General features: G+C 37.3%; 1 protein-coding gene across 2 annotated transcripts in view; it reads left to right on the top strand.

The window, feature by feature from the left end:
* Nucleotides 1-17,251, top strand: part of LOC113046112 (rho-associated protein kinase 1-like) — a 48,900-nt gene extending 31,649 nt beyond the window's left edge. The window contains exons 16-33 of one of the 2 annotated variants that reach the window (XM_026206992.1): nucleotides 84-330; nucleotides 535-641; nucleotides 1,088-1,238; nucleotides 1,860-2,020; nucleotides 2,209-2,393; nucleotides 3,186-3,255; nucleotides 3,518-3,621; nucleotides 4,007-4,172; nucleotides 5,143-5,236; nucleotides 5,312-5,400; nucleotides 5,562-5,753; nucleotides 6,753-6,918; nucleotides 10,277-10,347; nucleotides 10,443-10,531; nucleotides 10,663-10,741; nucleotides 12,387-12,648; nucleotides 13,636-13,843; nucleotides 15,879-17,251. In XM_026206992.1, coding sequence (XP_026062777.1) covers nucleotides 84-330; nucleotides 535-641; nucleotides 1,088-1,238; nucleotides 1,860-2,020; nucleotides 2,209-2,393; nucleotides 3,186-3,255; nucleotides 3,518-3,621; nucleotides 4,007-4,172; nucleotides 5,143-5,236; nucleotides 5,312-5,400; nucleotides 5,562-5,753; nucleotides 6,753-6,918; nucleotides 10,277-10,347; nucleotides 10,443-10,531; nucleotides 10,663-10,741; nucleotides 12,387-12,648; nucleotides 13,636-13,843; nucleotides 15,879-15,882 — 2,445 coding nt within the window. In that variant the 3' untranslated portion in view covers nucleotides 15,883-17,251. Of the gene's footprint in view, nucleotides 1-83; nucleotides 331-534; nucleotides 642-1,087; nucleotides 1,239-1,859; nucleotides 2,021-2,208; nucleotides 2,394-3,185; nucleotides 3,256-3,517; nucleotides 3,622-4,006; nucleotides 4,173-5,142; nucleotides 5,237-5,311; nucleotides 5,401-5,561; nucleotides 5,754-6,752; nucleotides 6,919-10,276; nucleotides 10,348-10,442; nucleotides 10,532-10,662; nucleotides 10,742-12,386; nucleotides 12,649-13,635; nucleotides 13,844-14,139; nucleotides 14,631-15,878 lie in introns of those variants that run through there. The other variant, XM_026206990.1, reaches the window with a different exon arrangement.
* Nucleotides 17,252-17,834: the final 583 nt, after the last annotated feature.

Genomic DNA, 17,834 nt, shown 5'->3' with positions numbered 1-17,834 from the left:
ATGCCCATTTTAGAAGATCTTCTGAGTCTGGATCTTCACATTACAATTAAGGAACCGCATCTCACACAACCTTGTCCCCACAGCTGAGGGAATCCAACGACCTCCTGCGGGCCGAGTCTGACACGGTGGTGCGTTTGAGGAAGAGCCACACAGAGATGGGGAAGTCCATGAGCCAGCTGGAGAGCGTGAACCGCGAGCTGCAGGAGAAGAGCCGCGCCACAGAGAGCGTCAAACAGCAGCTGGAGAAAGAGCTGCTCCAGCTGCAGACCACGCTGGACACGGAGAGACGGAGCTGCAGCCAGGGCTCAGAGGAGATCAGAGAGCTGCAAGGTGAGAGACACTTTCTCTCTCGTGGTCTAGTGGTTAGAGATCTGGACTCGTAATCCAAAGAGTCTCGGGCCGTTTACATAGAAAAACCATGGAGAAGTAGTGCATTGGAATGGAAAATGCACAACATTTTTAATTTCCAAGTCTCCCTTTGCAGATAATGTGATCATCCGATGTGATGTAAGTCTGTTGTTTGTCTCTTTGAAGCTCGTATCACGGGTCTACAGGAGGACAACAAGAACTTGAAGCACAGTCTGTCTAAAGTAGAGCTGGAGAGAAAACAAGTGCAGGACAGATGTAACATTTTAGAGAAGGTAATACTTTTATTATTAGATTATTAAAAATTTGCATATATTTTTTTGTGCGTGTTTTAGATGATAATTGCAGTCTGTTGTGGACCATTAACAATTTTTGCGTCGTGTCTGTTCTGCATCAGTTTACATGACCATAAATTACCAATTTTGTATGAAAGTTAATATAATTAAATAATAAAAAAGACATATCAGTTGGTGCCTTCTAGCATTTCAGTAACTGGACATGCACAGCAATGCACACTGAATGGAAATCTAGGATTTAACATGTCTCACTGTTTCAAAGGTTTATACATAATGCATAAATAAAATAAATTAGTGTTGTAAATTGGTCTAGAATCACTGCCAACGTTATTTCCAATCCATCTCCTGTCTTGATGATGTCGTCTTTGGCTGCTGTAGTGTTCACTGTGCAGAGTAATTGTGTTTTGTGTAACCCGTGCTTTCAGGAGAAGAACAGTCTGGAAATCGACCTGAACTACAAACTGAAGACTCTACAGCAGCGGCTGGACCAGGAATCCACCGAGCATCGCATCACGAAAGCTCAACTCACAGACAAATACGAGTCCATCGAGGAGACCAAGTCAGCTGCTATGCACGGTATGTGTGCGTGCGAGACGAGTCCAGACACCGAGCAGCGTCTCGCTTCGCTGCGTGCCCAGACAACACCTACAGGATCTCACACTTATGGATATAGAGCAGACGACTTGCTTTTAATAGCATCTTAATAGACACGATACTATTGAATAAGTTCAGAGAAAGCACAGTGTGTTGTAATTAGACAGTGTGATATTTAAAGTAGTAGCTCACCCAAAAATCAAAACGGTGCATCCTCACCCTCAGGCCATCTGAGATATAGATCAGTTTGTTTCTTCTTCATATGAGACCCAGGACAACAAAACCAGTCAACTTTTTTTTAAATCATGTTGAATAAATAAGCTTTCCATTGATGTATGGTTTATGATAAAAAAAATATACATGTTAAAGTTTTTTTTTTTTGGCTTGAACGAAGCGGAAACTTGACTGGGTCTGTACTGCACTTCTATAGATGTTTGTCTCCGTGACTGAAACTATGAGTAACTGACAAAATTGTGATAATTATTAAATATAATTTGTGGCAGAAATCAAAGAGCAGCAGAAATGGTTTTGACGCGCTACACTAAGGCTGATTCAGATGAGGTACATCGATCACCTGTTCATTCTTTCTCTAAAACTAACCAGCGGTGGACCAGAAGGTGGCGGAGGAGACCACGCTGCGGATGCGGGCGGAGAGCAGGGTGGTGGAGGTGGAGAAGCAGTGCTCCATGCTGGAGTTTGACCTCAAGCAGTCTGTGCAGAAGATGGAGCAGCTGATGAAGCAGAAGGAGAGGCTGGAGGAAGAGGTGAGCGTGAACACGCCTTACGGCCGAAAAGCTTTGCTTCATAAATCTTTTGTTGATTTTAATTGCATGCATTATCCTCATTTGTAAGCCTCTTTGGATAAATGACTAAGACTTAGAGTAGTATAAACTGCTGAGAGAGTTTTAGCGTTACAGGTTCAGCATGTTTCCTCTTTGCTGCGCTCCACCAGGTGAAGGAGCTGCGGGTGCAGTTGGAGCAGGAGTCTGGGAAGCGTGTGCAGGTCCAGAACGAGATGAAGAACTGGACGATGGAGGCCGAGCGGCTGAAAGGATCAGAGAAGCAGCTCAAACAGGAGATCAACGCGGCCCTCGAGAACAAGCGCTCTGTTGAGTTCCAGCTGGCACAGCTCACCAAGTACGTTTCTTTCTCTCTCCTGACCTCCCGAGGGTCATGAAAATACAGCCTGAAGAGGGTACACGTGAAACTCATTTATCATTGTTTAATTAAAAGACTAACCAGTAGTAATGTTTAGTTTCTAAACAGGTTGCCATTGATCACCCCTTCAGTTTTTAAGGCTGTCAAATGGTTCAATTTTGAAATCTTTCTAATTAATCGTAATACGGTTGGGTTGCAGATCAGTCGCACATCAATCTACAGTAAGAAAATAATCCAAAAAAGATTATTTTGATTTAGAATTGCATAAACAATTGGGTCAAAACAGCATTTTTTTCATAAGTAATCACGTCAAGTTTCTGGTCTAATATTTTTTTTGTACAAGCATTGCTGTTGGACCCCAGTTGTAACACTATCGTTATAACATCCTTCCTTTGGCTCTTTACAAAAGCCATTACATCATTAAATATCTGAGCTGCTTTTCTATTGTAGAAATGGCTATTATTGCAGCTTATGTTTAAACCAGACCAAAACAGTTGGCTGCCAATATTTACACGGATGGATTAGGGATTATCCGGTTAATCCTTCACCTCTCCTCCTGTTGGACTCGGTCGCTTTAAAGTCAACATGAAATCACTGTTTATATCACACAGGTTCCTGCATCAGTTCACATTAGATGAGAATTAAACACAAGTTTGTCTGTGTAATCTTTCATCAAAATACGATTACTCAAGTCATCACTTAAATGTTATAATGGACTTAGAAAGTAGACATTTTAATGTTCATTTGGCTGATGGAAATGCATCTTCTCAGGCAGTACCGAGGAAATGAGGGTCAGATGAGGGAACTTCAGGACCAGCTGGAGGCTGAGCAGTATTTCTCAGTGAGTATCAGACCGCTGGTCATACTCAAGTTTTAATAATAAATGCAACCGCTGTCACCAGCAGCGAATTAAGCTTTAAGTTCTTTTTGTTTCATTTTGAAAAGCTGTACACCAGCATCTCTGATTGGAAAGTAAAATGAAAAGCATCCGAAACCCTTCCAGTTTTGTCACAAGTTGATATACTGATATGATCATTTCCTCATTGTGACGTCACTAGTGTGCTCACGTCATATATTCTCAAGCTGCTTTTCCTTGTTTTCAGACGCTCTATAAAACTCAGGTGAAGGAGCTGAAGGAGGAGATCGAGGAGAAGAATCGACAAACTCAAGAGGCTCTCAGAAAAGTCCAGGACATGTTCTCAGAGAAGTAAATCGCATTTAAAACAGGGCTGCTTTAAAACAATTAATAAGGAACGATAGAGTATCTTGTAAAGTGGTAAAACATAGAAACTGTAAAATATTTGCACATTTATCAGAGCATGAAATGAAATGGTATTTTTTTGAATTTATAATTTCTGTAACTTATACAAAGCAGCCTCTTGCTATATGTATCTATTTATAGTGATATTTTTGAAAATGTCTTATCAGTAGTTACTTATTAGTTGCTTTGTTGTAATTGCTCTCTGTCAGGTGATACCTGTGCTTCTAGGTCATGTGACCAAACTTCTGCCTCAGAACTACTGTTTATTAGAGTCCCCTGTAACTGTGAAGTACTATCAGCATTTGTTTTGAAGCTGGTTTTGTGTTTATAGGGAGTCGCTGTCTGCTCAGCTGGACCTGACCATGACGAAGGCCGAGTCGGAGCAGTTGGCTCGCGCGCTGCAGGAGGAGCAGTACTTTGAACTCTCTCAGGAGCACAAGAAAGCCGTCTCACGGTACAAACAGGAGATCTCAGAGAAGGACTCCACCATCACACAGGTCTGTGATCTCACCACAGGGCATGCTTCTCTGAATCATACAATGCAGGGCCCTATTTTTTTTTTTTTTTTTTACAAACAAAGTCCTCCACAATCCCTCCTCAGTCTGCACCAGTTGCATCGCCCAGAGTTTAACTTTTTTCAAGTTAAACCACACTTTTATTTTGACGGGGTAATGATAAATCGATGCGGAAATAGAATTGTGGATGGATTCCGAGATCTTCCGAATGCAAAAAGATTCTCTCTGGAATCGTTTCTGAACTTAGATTTTAACAGCAGATGGCGCTCTAATTTTTAGTTTTTCTAGTTTTTATGTGAACTCTAAAATTCTTATGCAGAAGATCGCTGAATTCCTTTATGACGCCAGGTTAATGTAAACAGCCCACTTTGAACACCCTTGTGATTCGCTACAACCGATTAACTAAAGGTTTCTAAAGCATGCAGCGCCATCTGCTGTTCAAAACGAAGCTTAGAATCGACTCGAGAAAGAATCGCAATGCATTCGGAAAATCTCAGAATCGATGCAGAATAATTTCACGATTGGCGATGCATCAAGTAATATACTTCTATCACAATTTTTTTACAAGTTAAACCGCAGTTTTATTTTGACGGGGTACCATTTTTTGTATATGATTTTGCGATTTTAATCAAAGAATTTCACATGCACCAAGTCCATATATTGCCATGTGATTAAAGTGTACTGACCTACTCCTCATTCGTTTATTCAAACGTTTTAACGAATTTCGTGACATTCTACGTTTTCCTGAAAATTCCGTTTTTATGACGTGATTCCGTGTCTTCTGCAGAAATCGTAGGGCGTTAGCAATGTATGTAGTTCATTTGTGCTCCCTCACAATTTCAGTATGAGATCTCTGTGTACTGTACAAGCCACCTGTTAGCTATTGTCGTTATTGTTAACTCTGTGATTATATCAGAGGTTTTTAATTCAATTATAATGCATTTTCACGTAGCTTGAGGAATCCAATAAAACCCTCACCAAAGATGCGGAGATCCTCAGTAAGGAGAAGGCAGAGCTGAGGGAGGGACTCCAAGCTCGAGAAGAAGGTAATGTTATTCCAGTTGGTTAACCTGCGTTTTATCTTTACGTATTATCATGACTCTTCTAATGTCTTCCTGTAGAGTTTGCAGCAGAGAAGGAGGAGCTGACAAACACAGTAAAGGCTCATTACGAGAAGGCGCTTAATATAGAAAGAACTCTGAAGACCCAGGTATAACCAGCGTAGAGCATTAGACACACAAGATTATGAAAACAATGCATGAAAAAGATGTCATTGTTGTAGACTGTGTGAGAAATAGCAATATTTTTAATACCCAAATACAAACGTAGACTAAATGTAAAGCATCTTAACTCCTCAACACGTGTCTGCAGGCGGTGAACAAGCTGGCTGAGATCATGAACCGCAAGGACATGAAGTTGGACCAGAAGAAGAGAGGCAGCACCACTGACCTGCGCAAGAAAGAGAAGGAGAACCGCAAGCTGCAGCTGGAGCTCAACCAGGAGAAGGAGAAGTTCAACCACATGGCCATCAAGTACCAGAAGGAGCTGAACGAGATGCAAGCGGCAAGTCAATGTCCTTTAGCTTCTTTACAGTAACTGTTGTTATCGTTAAACGCTGCAGTGAAAACTGATAAAGTTATGTGGCTAGACAGATCAGAATAATATCAGTATTCATGAGCCAAGTATTGCAATAGCATCATTAACCTTTGTTGTGTTCCAGTCATTTTCTTCCTAGTTAATCACTTTGGACTTAAAATGACTGACTTCCCCCAAAAACTGACAATTTTTTCCCCTCGCCTTGTTACCTTGAGGTCAGAAAAAGACTGACCTTCAAAAATGAATCTATGCTATATTATTAGCAAATCTCGGATTCAGTCTTTTCATTAACTTGTTTTGTTACAATTAGCACAGGTTTTGCATTTCTATTAAAGCATATGCACTTTAGTTTTTGAGTGAACTTTGCCAAAAAAATAAATAGCAAATCATAAATTGAGGTGCATGAGTTTAGATACCTAAATCATTTTCAAAAATAAATACAAAACCTATACTAATAAAAAAACAAGTTGTAAGTGTCAATTTTTCGAAATTAAGATTTTTACATCAGATGAAAGCTGAATAAATCATCTCTCCACTGATGTGTGGTTTGTTAGGAGGACAATATTTGCAACTATTTGAAAATCTGGAATCTGAGGGAGCAAAAAAATCTAAATATTGAGAAAATCATCTTTAAAGTTGTTCAAATTAAATCATATTACTAATCAAAAATTAAGTTTTGATATATATTTATGTTAGAAAAATTACAAAATATCTTCATGGAACATGATCTTTACTTAATGTCCTAATAATTTTTGGCGCACAAGAAAAATCTATAATTTTGACCAATACAATGTTTTTTTTGGCTATTGCTACAATTGTACCCCAGAGACTCAAGACTGCTTTTGTGCTCCAGGGGCACATACAGTATATAATGAGAGGCATACAACCTGGTCTGGTCATTTTTGACTGGGAACACCAAATTAGGTAAAGGATTTTCATCTGAGTTAATGTTGTCTGTGTTTGCAGCAATTGGCAGAGGAGTGCGCGTATCGTAACGAGTTGCAGATGCAGCTGGACAGTAAGGAGAGTGACATCGAGCAGCTCCGAGAGAAACTGAACGACCTGCAGCTCCGTCTGGACAGCTCCAGCGTCACCAGCCTGCAGCCAGACGAGACGGACAGTAACATCGCCGGTAAGCACACGCGCACTGAACATGAGCTTTTCTTTAAGGAGATTAAGGAACCAGCTAGGTGTCACTTTAGTCTAAATGGGTAGCGGTTAGATTTTGTCGAGATTGGAAAGCACACAATAGCTGCTAATTCTGAAGTGTGCACATGCAGATTAAATACTTTATGCATCTCATTCATAAATTTGTTTTAGCTGATTTATCAAATCGGCGTGCAGCATTGTCAAAATGCTTGCCTCTGTTACTATAATGTCACCTGTTCAGGTAATACTTTACAATAACCTTCTTTAGTTAACCTTCGTTAATGCATTAAGTAGCATTAATTGACAATGAGCAAATACATTTGTTTCTTTGTTCATGATCGTAAACACAAAAAAATATTGTTTATTGTTTAAATAATATTAACAGATAAAGGTGTAGATTTTTTTAAAATGTATAAGTTCATGCTGAAATTATTTGGATTATGATTTATTAATGCTGTAGAAGAATTAATTTTTCATGGTTAGTTTATTAAATAATGTAGTTAACTAAGGAAGTTTATTGTGAAGTTCTTGTCCTAAACTACTTAAACTGAATGTGATTCCAGATTATAAATTATATGCCAAGCCGATTCTTTGTAATGCATATCATTTTGTTATGTAAAAATATATTTAAAACAAAAAATATGCCTATATTCTGTTTATATTAGTTAGCCATTTTATTAAAAATCCTTGATCTTTGCTACATTATCGTTTGCTAGTAATATGCATGCTAATAAGCAACTAGCTGATAGTAAATTGTGTTCCTTAATATAAAGTGTCATATTTTCTGTATCAGCACATAAATTGCGCTCATCACTTTTAATCCTATGATGCTAGGATGTTTATGGCTGCCATTGTCTGTATTTAAAGTCCTCTCTCATCTCTCGTTCTCCCTCATATGTAGTCAGTTCTCCTTGCTCTCCTTATCTTTCTGTCTTCTATTCTTTTTCCTCTGTGAGTAACTTTAAGATTGGGGTCGTGTTATGCCTGGATTGTGCTTTTGGGTGGCACTTTTGTTGCTTCTCTTTTTTTTCTTTTTTTTCTTGTGTTTTGGGGATGCCTCTGAAATAAGCTACTCAGAGTGTTTCTAACAATAGAGAGCAAAGTTTAGATTCAGTACTAAACTACTGAAAGTAGTGAAAAAATGTTTTTTTTTTTTTTTATAAAAACCCTACTCTGAGCACCTTTCAGAGGTGTTTTAAGTCAAGTCACACTCTTAGTGTGTGTGTGTGTGTGTGTGCGTGTTTGTGTGAGTGTGTGTGTGTGTTGTTTTACACATTGTATTCCAATAATGTTAAAATGACTAGGGCTCCAAAAACTGATCGATAAAAGGGATTCGATGCATTATATTTGCTCTCAAAGCCTTCAGAATACATATTTCAAAATCTGGAGGAATGATTCACCATCAAGAGATTCGAGATTTTCCTTTGGGTTTTAATAATGGGTTTTTTCAATGTACAAGTTAAATGAGCATTGTGGTAAAAATAAATTGATAATACTAGGACATTTTCCTCTACTTACTACAACAAAAATTATAGACTGAAAATGTGGATTTTGAAGAGTCTGTTTGTAATAAGGAACTACTTAAGAGTAATAATCAACCGATATATCGGCCGATATTTACCATTTTTTTTATTATCGCCATTGGCTGATACGTTTTTCCTGCTTGGTCAATGTGTTCGAGGCGGGACTTTTAGAGCGACAGCACCTGAACACACAGTGCTCACAGTCTCTCTATCTCTCGTTCGTCATCGTTGTTAACAGTTCTGTCTAATACAGACAGAAGCTGTCTAATAATCAGATAAAATGGTTAAAGGAATTAATGTATACAGAAAGTATTATAACAATTACTTTTATATTATTAGTAATGGAAAGGCAAACATAATACTTATCCGTTTGCCATCAGCATTAAACAAATATGCATTTATATCATTTAAACAAATATTTGAGTGACTATGATCACGTGTTCTCTGTGTGATGGTCAGTCCGTGTGAATTGAATGCTTTAAACTTTAAACTCGTGATTTCTAATAATGCTGCGCTTTATGCATTTGTCCACTGTCATATTCATGTAATTTTCACAGTGTGCTGTGAGTAAAATTAGGGTTACCTTGGCTTTATTAAAAAAATATGATTCCCAATGAACACAAACTTCCCAGATTTCAGAGTGCCCTCTTGGTTACAAGTGTTTACTTTCTTTTTAATTATATATATTTTTAAATATTTATATATATTGTGAAAAATACTTTATCATCCAAAGTATATTTATTTATCCCTTGTCAAATTATTTCAAATTTCTTAAATATTAATTAAAATAAAAAAATTATATCGACTATCGGCACCATGCTTTCCAAGATATCGGCTGTTAAAAAATCATTCTCGGTCGACCTCTACATAAGAGCACTTGGGGTGTTTGCAGGTTACATTGTAGAACAAAATGCCCAAGGTATTTTTACCACAGACATTATTTTACTCATGATTTGAAAAAACCCTTGTTGGAACCTATGGTGAATTAGTCTTCTGTGTTTTAATGTCACGACTGCAGCACTTGTGTATGTGGACTGTATGTATAGTTTGTTTGTCTATAGCACCAGCAGCATGTTCACTACAGAGTGAATGACTTTAGCAGTCACACAGTTCATGCATGAATCTTTAAATTGTTCTTTTGTCACCTAAATGTATTTCCCACCAAGTATGCTTTCAAACCAGTACCATTTTAATTAAACGGCATTATAATTTGGTCGAAGGCCTATATATACTCAAATACTCAAATACAAAATGCTCTGTTTAACAAACTGTTGCATTGAGACAGTTACTAATACTATTGATATGATAAGCATTCTTAGTTTTATGATGCACATTTTCAGTCCAAATTGAAAGATGTTTGTCTAGGTAATGTAATACATTGTTTCACCTCGGCTAACATTGCCTATTGGTCTATTCATTCATGAGACTCAAATAACTAATAGCTGCTGTTGTGGTGTTTTGAGTGATTGTGTAGCATCCCATTTCACCATCCCATTAATTATAGAAAATTAAAATAATAAAGCCCTGCCTTCTCGTCCTTGTTAGTTGCACCTCGCAGCATCATGGAAGTTAAAATTATATGCAAATGCTGTTTTGTGTTGAAGTCAGCAGCATGGGATTTTATAACTACAACCATGTGACACGAAGCAGTTGTTTTAAAGCGTACCTGGTTTACGCATGTTAGTAAAAGCTTTTTGATTTGTATGGATTGCATCACAATCTTGGTTTGTTTTTCCTAGATTACCCGCATGTTGTCTTCTGTTGTTTGTTCAAATTCTGACTTGGACTGTATTATGCATGCATTTAATTTGTCTTCAGAATCGAGGCTTGAAGGCTGGCTCGCGATACCAAATAGGGCTAATATAAAAAGATACGGCTGGAAAAAGCAGGTGAGACTTGCATAAAGAATAGTGTATTAAAGTATTATTTGTGCATTTGGACATGCATGACCCACTCTTTAAACAACATGTTTTGTTTCTTTCAGTATGTTGTGGTGAGCAGTAAAAAAATTCTCTTTTACAATGATGAGCAAGACAAGGAGCAGTCTAACCCCTGTATGGTACTCGACATCGAGTGAGTATCGTAATAAATAACTAACCATGAATCAACTATCCATGATTACTGGCCATTTTAATCATTCTTGTATATAAAATGTAACGTTTTCCCTTTCTGCTGCTTTAAAACTTTTTGGGTTTTTTTAACAGCAAACTTTTCCATGTGCGTCCTGTTACCCAAGGTGACGTTTATCGAGCTGAGGCTGATGAAATTCCAAGAATATTCCAGGTCAGGTTTCTTTCTTTTTACACACCAATTTTATTTAATAAATAAACCCCATGCATACACATAGTTGAACTGTGCTGGATCGCGAAAAACTACTGTAGGAAAGTAACTACTTTAACTACTTTGCGAAAACTGCTAACTATGATGAAAAATGTTTGTTGACGAGCTTTTTCCCAATGACTGAAATGAGATGAAGATGAGATGACAGTAAGGTCAGTAAACTATAACTATGACTATATCAACATGCAATTTCGTTGACAGAATTAGACGATACAAAAAAAAAAACCTTTACCAAAAACGGCTTTAAGTCAAAAAAACTAAAGACAATGTTGTTCTAGACCACATTTTATTAAGCAAGCTTTCATGAGTGTGATGCCAGATATAAAGAATTTAAATCCCCGTATTATAGTTTAGCTTTAAACAATCTGGCAACCATGTGCTCCTCATTGCGGAAGCACCATCGACGAAGATCTGAAAACACCAACGAACAACTGGGAGGTTAGCAATCAAAATGAAAACTCAAAGTTTTTACACTCGCTTGAGGTGGTTTTTGACTTATGTGAAAAAGGGTTGATGCAAATATATGGAAATTATTATATCCTCCTACTTTTCTTAATGATTTATAGTGCCAGTTTATCAGGAAGTGACGATTTTGTTCACTTTGACTTGTTGGATGGAAACGGTGCTTGTTTGTGAATGTTTTATGCAATATTCCAGTTTTGCGCACAAGTTAAATTTGCGAACTTTGGATTGAAATCCAACTATTCAGCCAGTCTGTGTTCTGTCTTGAGATCTCGACTAAAATGTGACTAAGTTTTTATTGACTAAAATGCTCAAACATTTCGTTGACTTACACTTGACTAAACAAAAACAGGTCAAGGTTATGACAACTAAAATGTACATTTGAGCAAGACTAAATTAATACTGCTGTACGCTTCATTAATAATAATCTACCTGCTGAAAACGTTTTCATTGACTAAACTACACTAGATTTTCTTGGACTAAAACTGGACGAAAATTTTGAGACTTTAATTCAACAAAAAATAAAAAGGGTAAGGTTTACTAAATATGATAAAGATACAAAAAAAAAACCACTTACAAGGACATTTAACACAGGACTAAGACTAAAATTGAAAATGGTTCACAAAATTAATACTAGTTTTGATGCTGTTTGATTTTGCGCGAAGGAACACGACCATTTCTTCCTCTTTACTACTAGTTACAGCACAAAACAAACGTGAATTAACTGCTCAATCAGTGTTTAAACTGCAGAAAGACCTCAATAAAAACATTCTTATAGCATTACATTAACCTTAGGCAAGTCATTAAGTGTCTATAGCTTGTTAGTTTGCTAGAGAATATGGTTAGTAAACCACTGTTTAATATAGAATAAAAAATAGCAGTTTATTTATATAAAATCATACAGAACCATGACGTTAAAACTGAGGCATGTACAAAAACCGTCATGTTTGTGTACCGTTACTACTCTAACCAGATCTGCTTTACTGTGATTTGAATGTACTGATCATTAGTCAATCTGTCCACTCTTAACACTCAATAGGGCTTCAGTGGGGGGTTTTTTCGGGAAAGGTTTCCCTATATGTGTGCATATTGAGATCATGACCCTATAACTGTTTTTGTTGTTTAGATCCTGTATGCTAATGAAGGTGAGTGCAGGAAGGAGGCGGACATGGAGAGCGTTCCTCAGGGGGATAAGACCAACTGCTTGCCCCACAAAGGCCATGAGTTCATCCCCACCCTCTATCATTTCCCCACGAACTGCGAGGCTTGCTCCAAACCGCTGTGGCACGTCTTCAAGCCTCCTCCGGCCCTGGAGTGCCGCCGATGCCACGTCAAGTGCCACAAAGACCATCTGGACAAGAAGGAGGACGTTATCGCCCCTTGCAAAGGTGAAACACATTGCATGTATACAATTTCAGTACCCGAGCACTTACTAATGTTTGTATGTTTTAACAAACAAACAATTATTTTGATAATTGATTAGCGATTATTAGAACGATTAATCGACTAATCGGCGATTATTTCACTGATGGTAATCACAGTAACAGTAATCACTTCAGCTTTTAAAAGCCATGTTATGTAATTACAATTATTATACAATCAATTTATGCATATCTGGCACACGGATATATAGATGATCGATAAAGTAACTCAATGACATATAATTCTGCCTTACATCTCTTTTTGTAAGTCATATGATTAAGAAACAAAATGTTTAATACTGTAAAGCTGTTTGATTTAAGGCTATCTATTGCATAAAGTATTTTATAAATAAACAAGATGTGACTGGAGTTTACTGCAGACCTCGTGCAAACATCCACATCGCTGTAATCAGATGCGTTTTTAACTGCTGCATTTACACTGCTGGCAGATTTTGTTGTGTTTATTTCATTATTGAGAGCAAAGCGCACAGCATATAATTACATATTCATATATTACATATATTCAGGTTAGTTCGGCTGCGTTTGCTCTGAAGTGCTCTCTTCTCTTGAATTGCATCCAAGGAGAGATTAAATAAAGTCTTGCACTACAGCGCCACACTGGTCAAACTGCATTACTACAGGCTTTTACATTAGGTCATATGAGATCAAATGACTAGTGGACAACAAAAATATTTGTCAACAATTTTTTTTATTGTTGATAATATCGACTAAACGTTGCAGCCCTAGTCTAAAGCACGTAAAGTGAGTAAGATAGCCTGATCAACTCAAAAACAAACTTGCATTACTCCCCTTCCTTCATTCAAGTCTTCACTGCTCTGTATTGGTCCAAGTCGACACATGGATGGTCCTTTGCATTACTTGACAACATCTACAGCGAAGACTGCATGTGTGCAAATTGCTAGCCTCTCACAACCGTTTGTCCTTGTTCCTCAGTGAATTATGATGTGACATCGGCGAGAGACATGCTGCTCCTGGCCTTATCCCAAGACGAGCAGAAGAAATGGATCGGTCATCTCGGCAAGAAGATTCCCAAGACCCCTCCATCTACCTTCGCAAGGGCGTCTCCACGCACGATGTCCACTCGCTCCGTAGCAAACCAGTCCTTCCGCAAGAACCCCAAAAACATGTCGGGCAAGCCAAGGTAACTACAGCCACACAGAGTCACGCTCGGCATGAATCACATCATGCATTTAGAGCAGAGAGGGTGTGGGAAGTGCTTGAATGGCATAAAAATAATGGTCCCAAGAAATTTTCTTAATGCAAAATATCATGTTTGGTACTTGGGATGAAATGTAACAGGAACAGGTTTTTATGAGATTCAACCATTAGCAGTATTTGATGTAAACAGCTATGATTGTGACGCTGAAGGCCATAATTTGGTGGCTGTAGAGGCAGGGTGGTCTCGTGACGGGCTGTTTGTTTGCTGTTGTCTCATAGCAGGGCGCAGTCCTTTCTCCAAGCGGCAGACACAACATCCAGCACATGCTGACAGCATCACGCAGCCTCTCCACACCTTAGATTGCTAACGGTGTAGTCCATTCCCCCGTGTTTTTACGGTTGAGCTTAACTGTGGTGACGTGTTCTTTGAAGGGGTGTGCTTCTGTTTACTCTGGGTTTTTGTTTACCAGATTAGCGGATCCTTTCCTTTACAAACTTAACCAATTCTGGGCGATTCAAAGGGAATTTCCTGTAGCTGGACTGAGGCTCTCTACAGGCTTGGCTTGAAAACTTTAAATTTCGCTTTCTTTTAAGATTCTGCTAGAAACCCCACTCTTGAGCGTCCTCCTGCTAATGAAGCAGCATTCAGTACAGACGTGACCCTGGAGCACAAAACCAGTCTCAAGTAGCATCGGTATATTTGTAGCATTAGCCAACAATACATTATATGGATCACAAGTATAGATTTTTCTTTCATGCCAAAAATCGTAATCGGCATCCCAGGATATTAAGTAAAAATCAACATTAAGATTTTTTTTTTTTATTATTCCTACCATAAATATATCAAAACATTAATTTTTGATTAGTAATATGCAATGCTAAGAACTGTATTTGGACAACTTTAAAGGTGATTTTTCTCAATATTTAGATTTTTTTTGCCTCCTCAGATTCCAGATTTTCAAATAGTTGTATCTCAGACAAATATTGTCCTCCGAACAAACCATACACCAATGGAAAGCTGATTTATTCAGATGTATAATTCTCAATTTTGTGGTCCAGGGTCACAAATGCTTAAAAACCATCTTATTTGTACTTATGTTGGCAAAAGTAACACTTTATGGGCCAGATTTATTAAACAGGCAAATTAACATGAGAACGCGATCTCATAAAAGCACCTTTAGGAGTGAAAAAGTTTTGCTGATCTACTGAAAATGGTGCAAGCTGTTAGTAAATCTGGCCCTAATTCTAACAGGGAAATGCAAAAGATTTGACTTGTTGCATTAGAATAAGGCAAAAGGACAAATCTTTGAGTATTTTTTTTTCTTTTAACCCCCATCTTTCTATGATGGTAACAAAACATGAATCACATGAAACCTGACAAAGGAAGGATGGGATTAAATTTTGCATGAAGAAAATGAAGCTTTTTTTCAGGATTGTTTGCATTTTATTAAATTTTTACATTTATGCATTTAGCAGACGATTTTATCCAAAGTGACTTACAGTGCATTCAAATATGCCTTTACTGTTAAATGCCATTGTTTCTCCTTAAACTCTGCCGTGTATGTGTCCATTGGTCCTTCATAGAAGTACTAAAAATAAAATGATTTATAGGCTACAGAAAGCGAACGATGAGAGATCCCTAAACTATCATTCACTTCAAATGACAAATTGAATGTTGAGGCTCTGCCATCATTTAAAAATGCATATAATAACCTTGTTGTGCTAAGACAATATCTCCTTAATTGTCACAAAAATTGTGCATTACTATATCTTAATAGTCCTAAAGGCTTCATTTCCTTTATGTAAGATATACGTTTTAATCGTTACTGTTTGTTTAGTTAAATGTGAGCTGGACGAGCTTTTGTTAGATTCACTCACATGACCACAAAAGTTGAGATGTGAATCATATTTCATGATTTATGATTGTCTGTTTAACATGAACCCCGAAGTAAGAATATGATCAATAACCTAAACTCTCTTACAAATACTGGACCTCTTCTTTTTCTTCTTTCTTCCAGCTAACCATCTGAACCGAATTGGGATTTTGTAGTTTCCTCTCCAAAAACCTCTTTAGAAAAATCTGTCACAACCTTGGAATTAACCCTTTAATGTTGCATTTCACAATTGAATAAAAGTGTAATTGTTGCAGAAGTTCAGGATTTAGAGATCACAAAGCATCATGGACATTTTTCGGCATCATCTTTTCTCTCCCCGTAACACTGGGATCCTCCGATTCTGTTTAACCTCGTGCTGTCCAGAGGAAAGCATCTTTTCACATCTTGGGAAGGAAACTATAAGCTGTTCTCATGCCCACGTCTTTCTGTTTGGATTCTGGGAAAGGCACTGTAGCTTGACACCATAATAAAAGGGGAAATTTGGTGAACTTACCATAAAAGGGTCTTTGGGACAATATTTTTAGTTTGCAAACTATTTCTACTTCAATCCACTTCGATGCCGCCTTCTGATGGACTCTGGTTGCCTTATTCAATCTCTCAAAGTCTAAATGGAAAATGAATTGGGTTTGGGGCAAAAGATTGGGTTTTCGAGGGGAGATTTTGAGATGGAGAATAATTACAGTCTATGCATAATATTATCAGAATTGTCTTTATCATTATACTTTGTTTTGGAGTCTCCAAGCCATAGGATATCATCATAACGGCGTCAGGAGACATGAAATGTCATAGAAACCATTGTTTAAAGTTGAGTCTCTGTGTGTGTTCATTGGGTACATCGTTTCTGTATTATTCTTTTGTTTATCTTTTTTTTTTTTATTGTTGCCTTACATTTGATTCATAGATAACTGTTCCAAAAAGGAAAACATTAAGTTAACAAATGTAACTGCACTGTTTGATTTGTAATTTATTTGTAGAAGACTAAAACAGCTGTAGCGTTCGGCTCACCTAGTGCCTTTTGGATAACAATTTTACTGCCATATCTGTTTCTCTCCAACAAATCTTTACTATTATGATACTTTGAAAACCAACATATCTATTACAGTGTGTCTTCTTTTCTTTTCATTTCTTTTTTTTTATCGAAACCTAAATGGTTTTCAGCCAGAGCGGACCATCTATTGCATGTCTTAAATGTCGTCAACCAAAGTTCAGAAGTTCTGCATGAAGCGCCATGATGAAGGCAACATGTCCTGCTATTTTCATAATCGTTAAAACAGAACCGTTAACATCCCCACCTTAAAATAGATTTCATTCAGTGTACATATTCAATTGAAACGCGATGATGAATACCTCATCGGTAATCTGACATGGTTTTTACATGCAAAAAATAAGCACTGGAACTATGATCTGTTTTGTCGTGGATGCATTGCATGATAAATTGCATTGGAGGCCGCACTGATGGATATGTGTCAATAAACATATCTTTATCTATCACCGAAGACTGTCCTCTGTGTGTGTTTCACCTCATTTAATAATGTTTGATCTATCATTTGGTGGAAACTGACCTAAAACACTGTATTATCAAAGTCTGTCTAGAGATGAGATGATGTACTTTTTACAAATATTAATGGTTGATCATCATGACATTTTCAGAAGTTTACAGATGTTGTGAAAATCCAGTGGTGCGGTGACTTACGAATGTTTTTCTTTGTAATGTAGAAACCTGAATGAAAATTCAGTAGCACTTCATTGAAGTCTTTATATATGATGCATTTAATGCACTAATTATGTTTTCTAATGCACCCTAAAATGCACTATATTATGGTATCATGAATATATATAATACGTATGTTTATTTCCATGCTTTAGTAAAACTATAATGAATTGGAAAAGATGACAAACAACCAATTGTAGATGTAACAGCAAACATTTAACTATTAGAATGCACTTTTAACTTTGGTTTTATGTAATGCAACGTATGAAAATCTGTATTATATACATACAGACTTCAAATAGTGTTGTTGTTTGTTTGTTTTTTACCTGAACTAGCTTAACTTTTGTGTGTGTGTGTGTGTGCGCGCG

This window comes from Carassius auratus, chromosome 27, assembly GCF_003368295.1.
Source record: "Carassius auratus strain Wakin chromosome 27, ASM336829v1, whole genome shotgun sequence".
In the NCBI taxonomy this organism is placed as follows: Eukaryota; Metazoa; Chordata; class Actinopteri; order Cypriniformes; family Cyprinidae; genus Carassius; species Carassius auratus.
The sequence above is the reverse complement of the archived record's forward strand: the minus strand, read 5'-3'. Positions and strand labels throughout refer to the sequence as shown.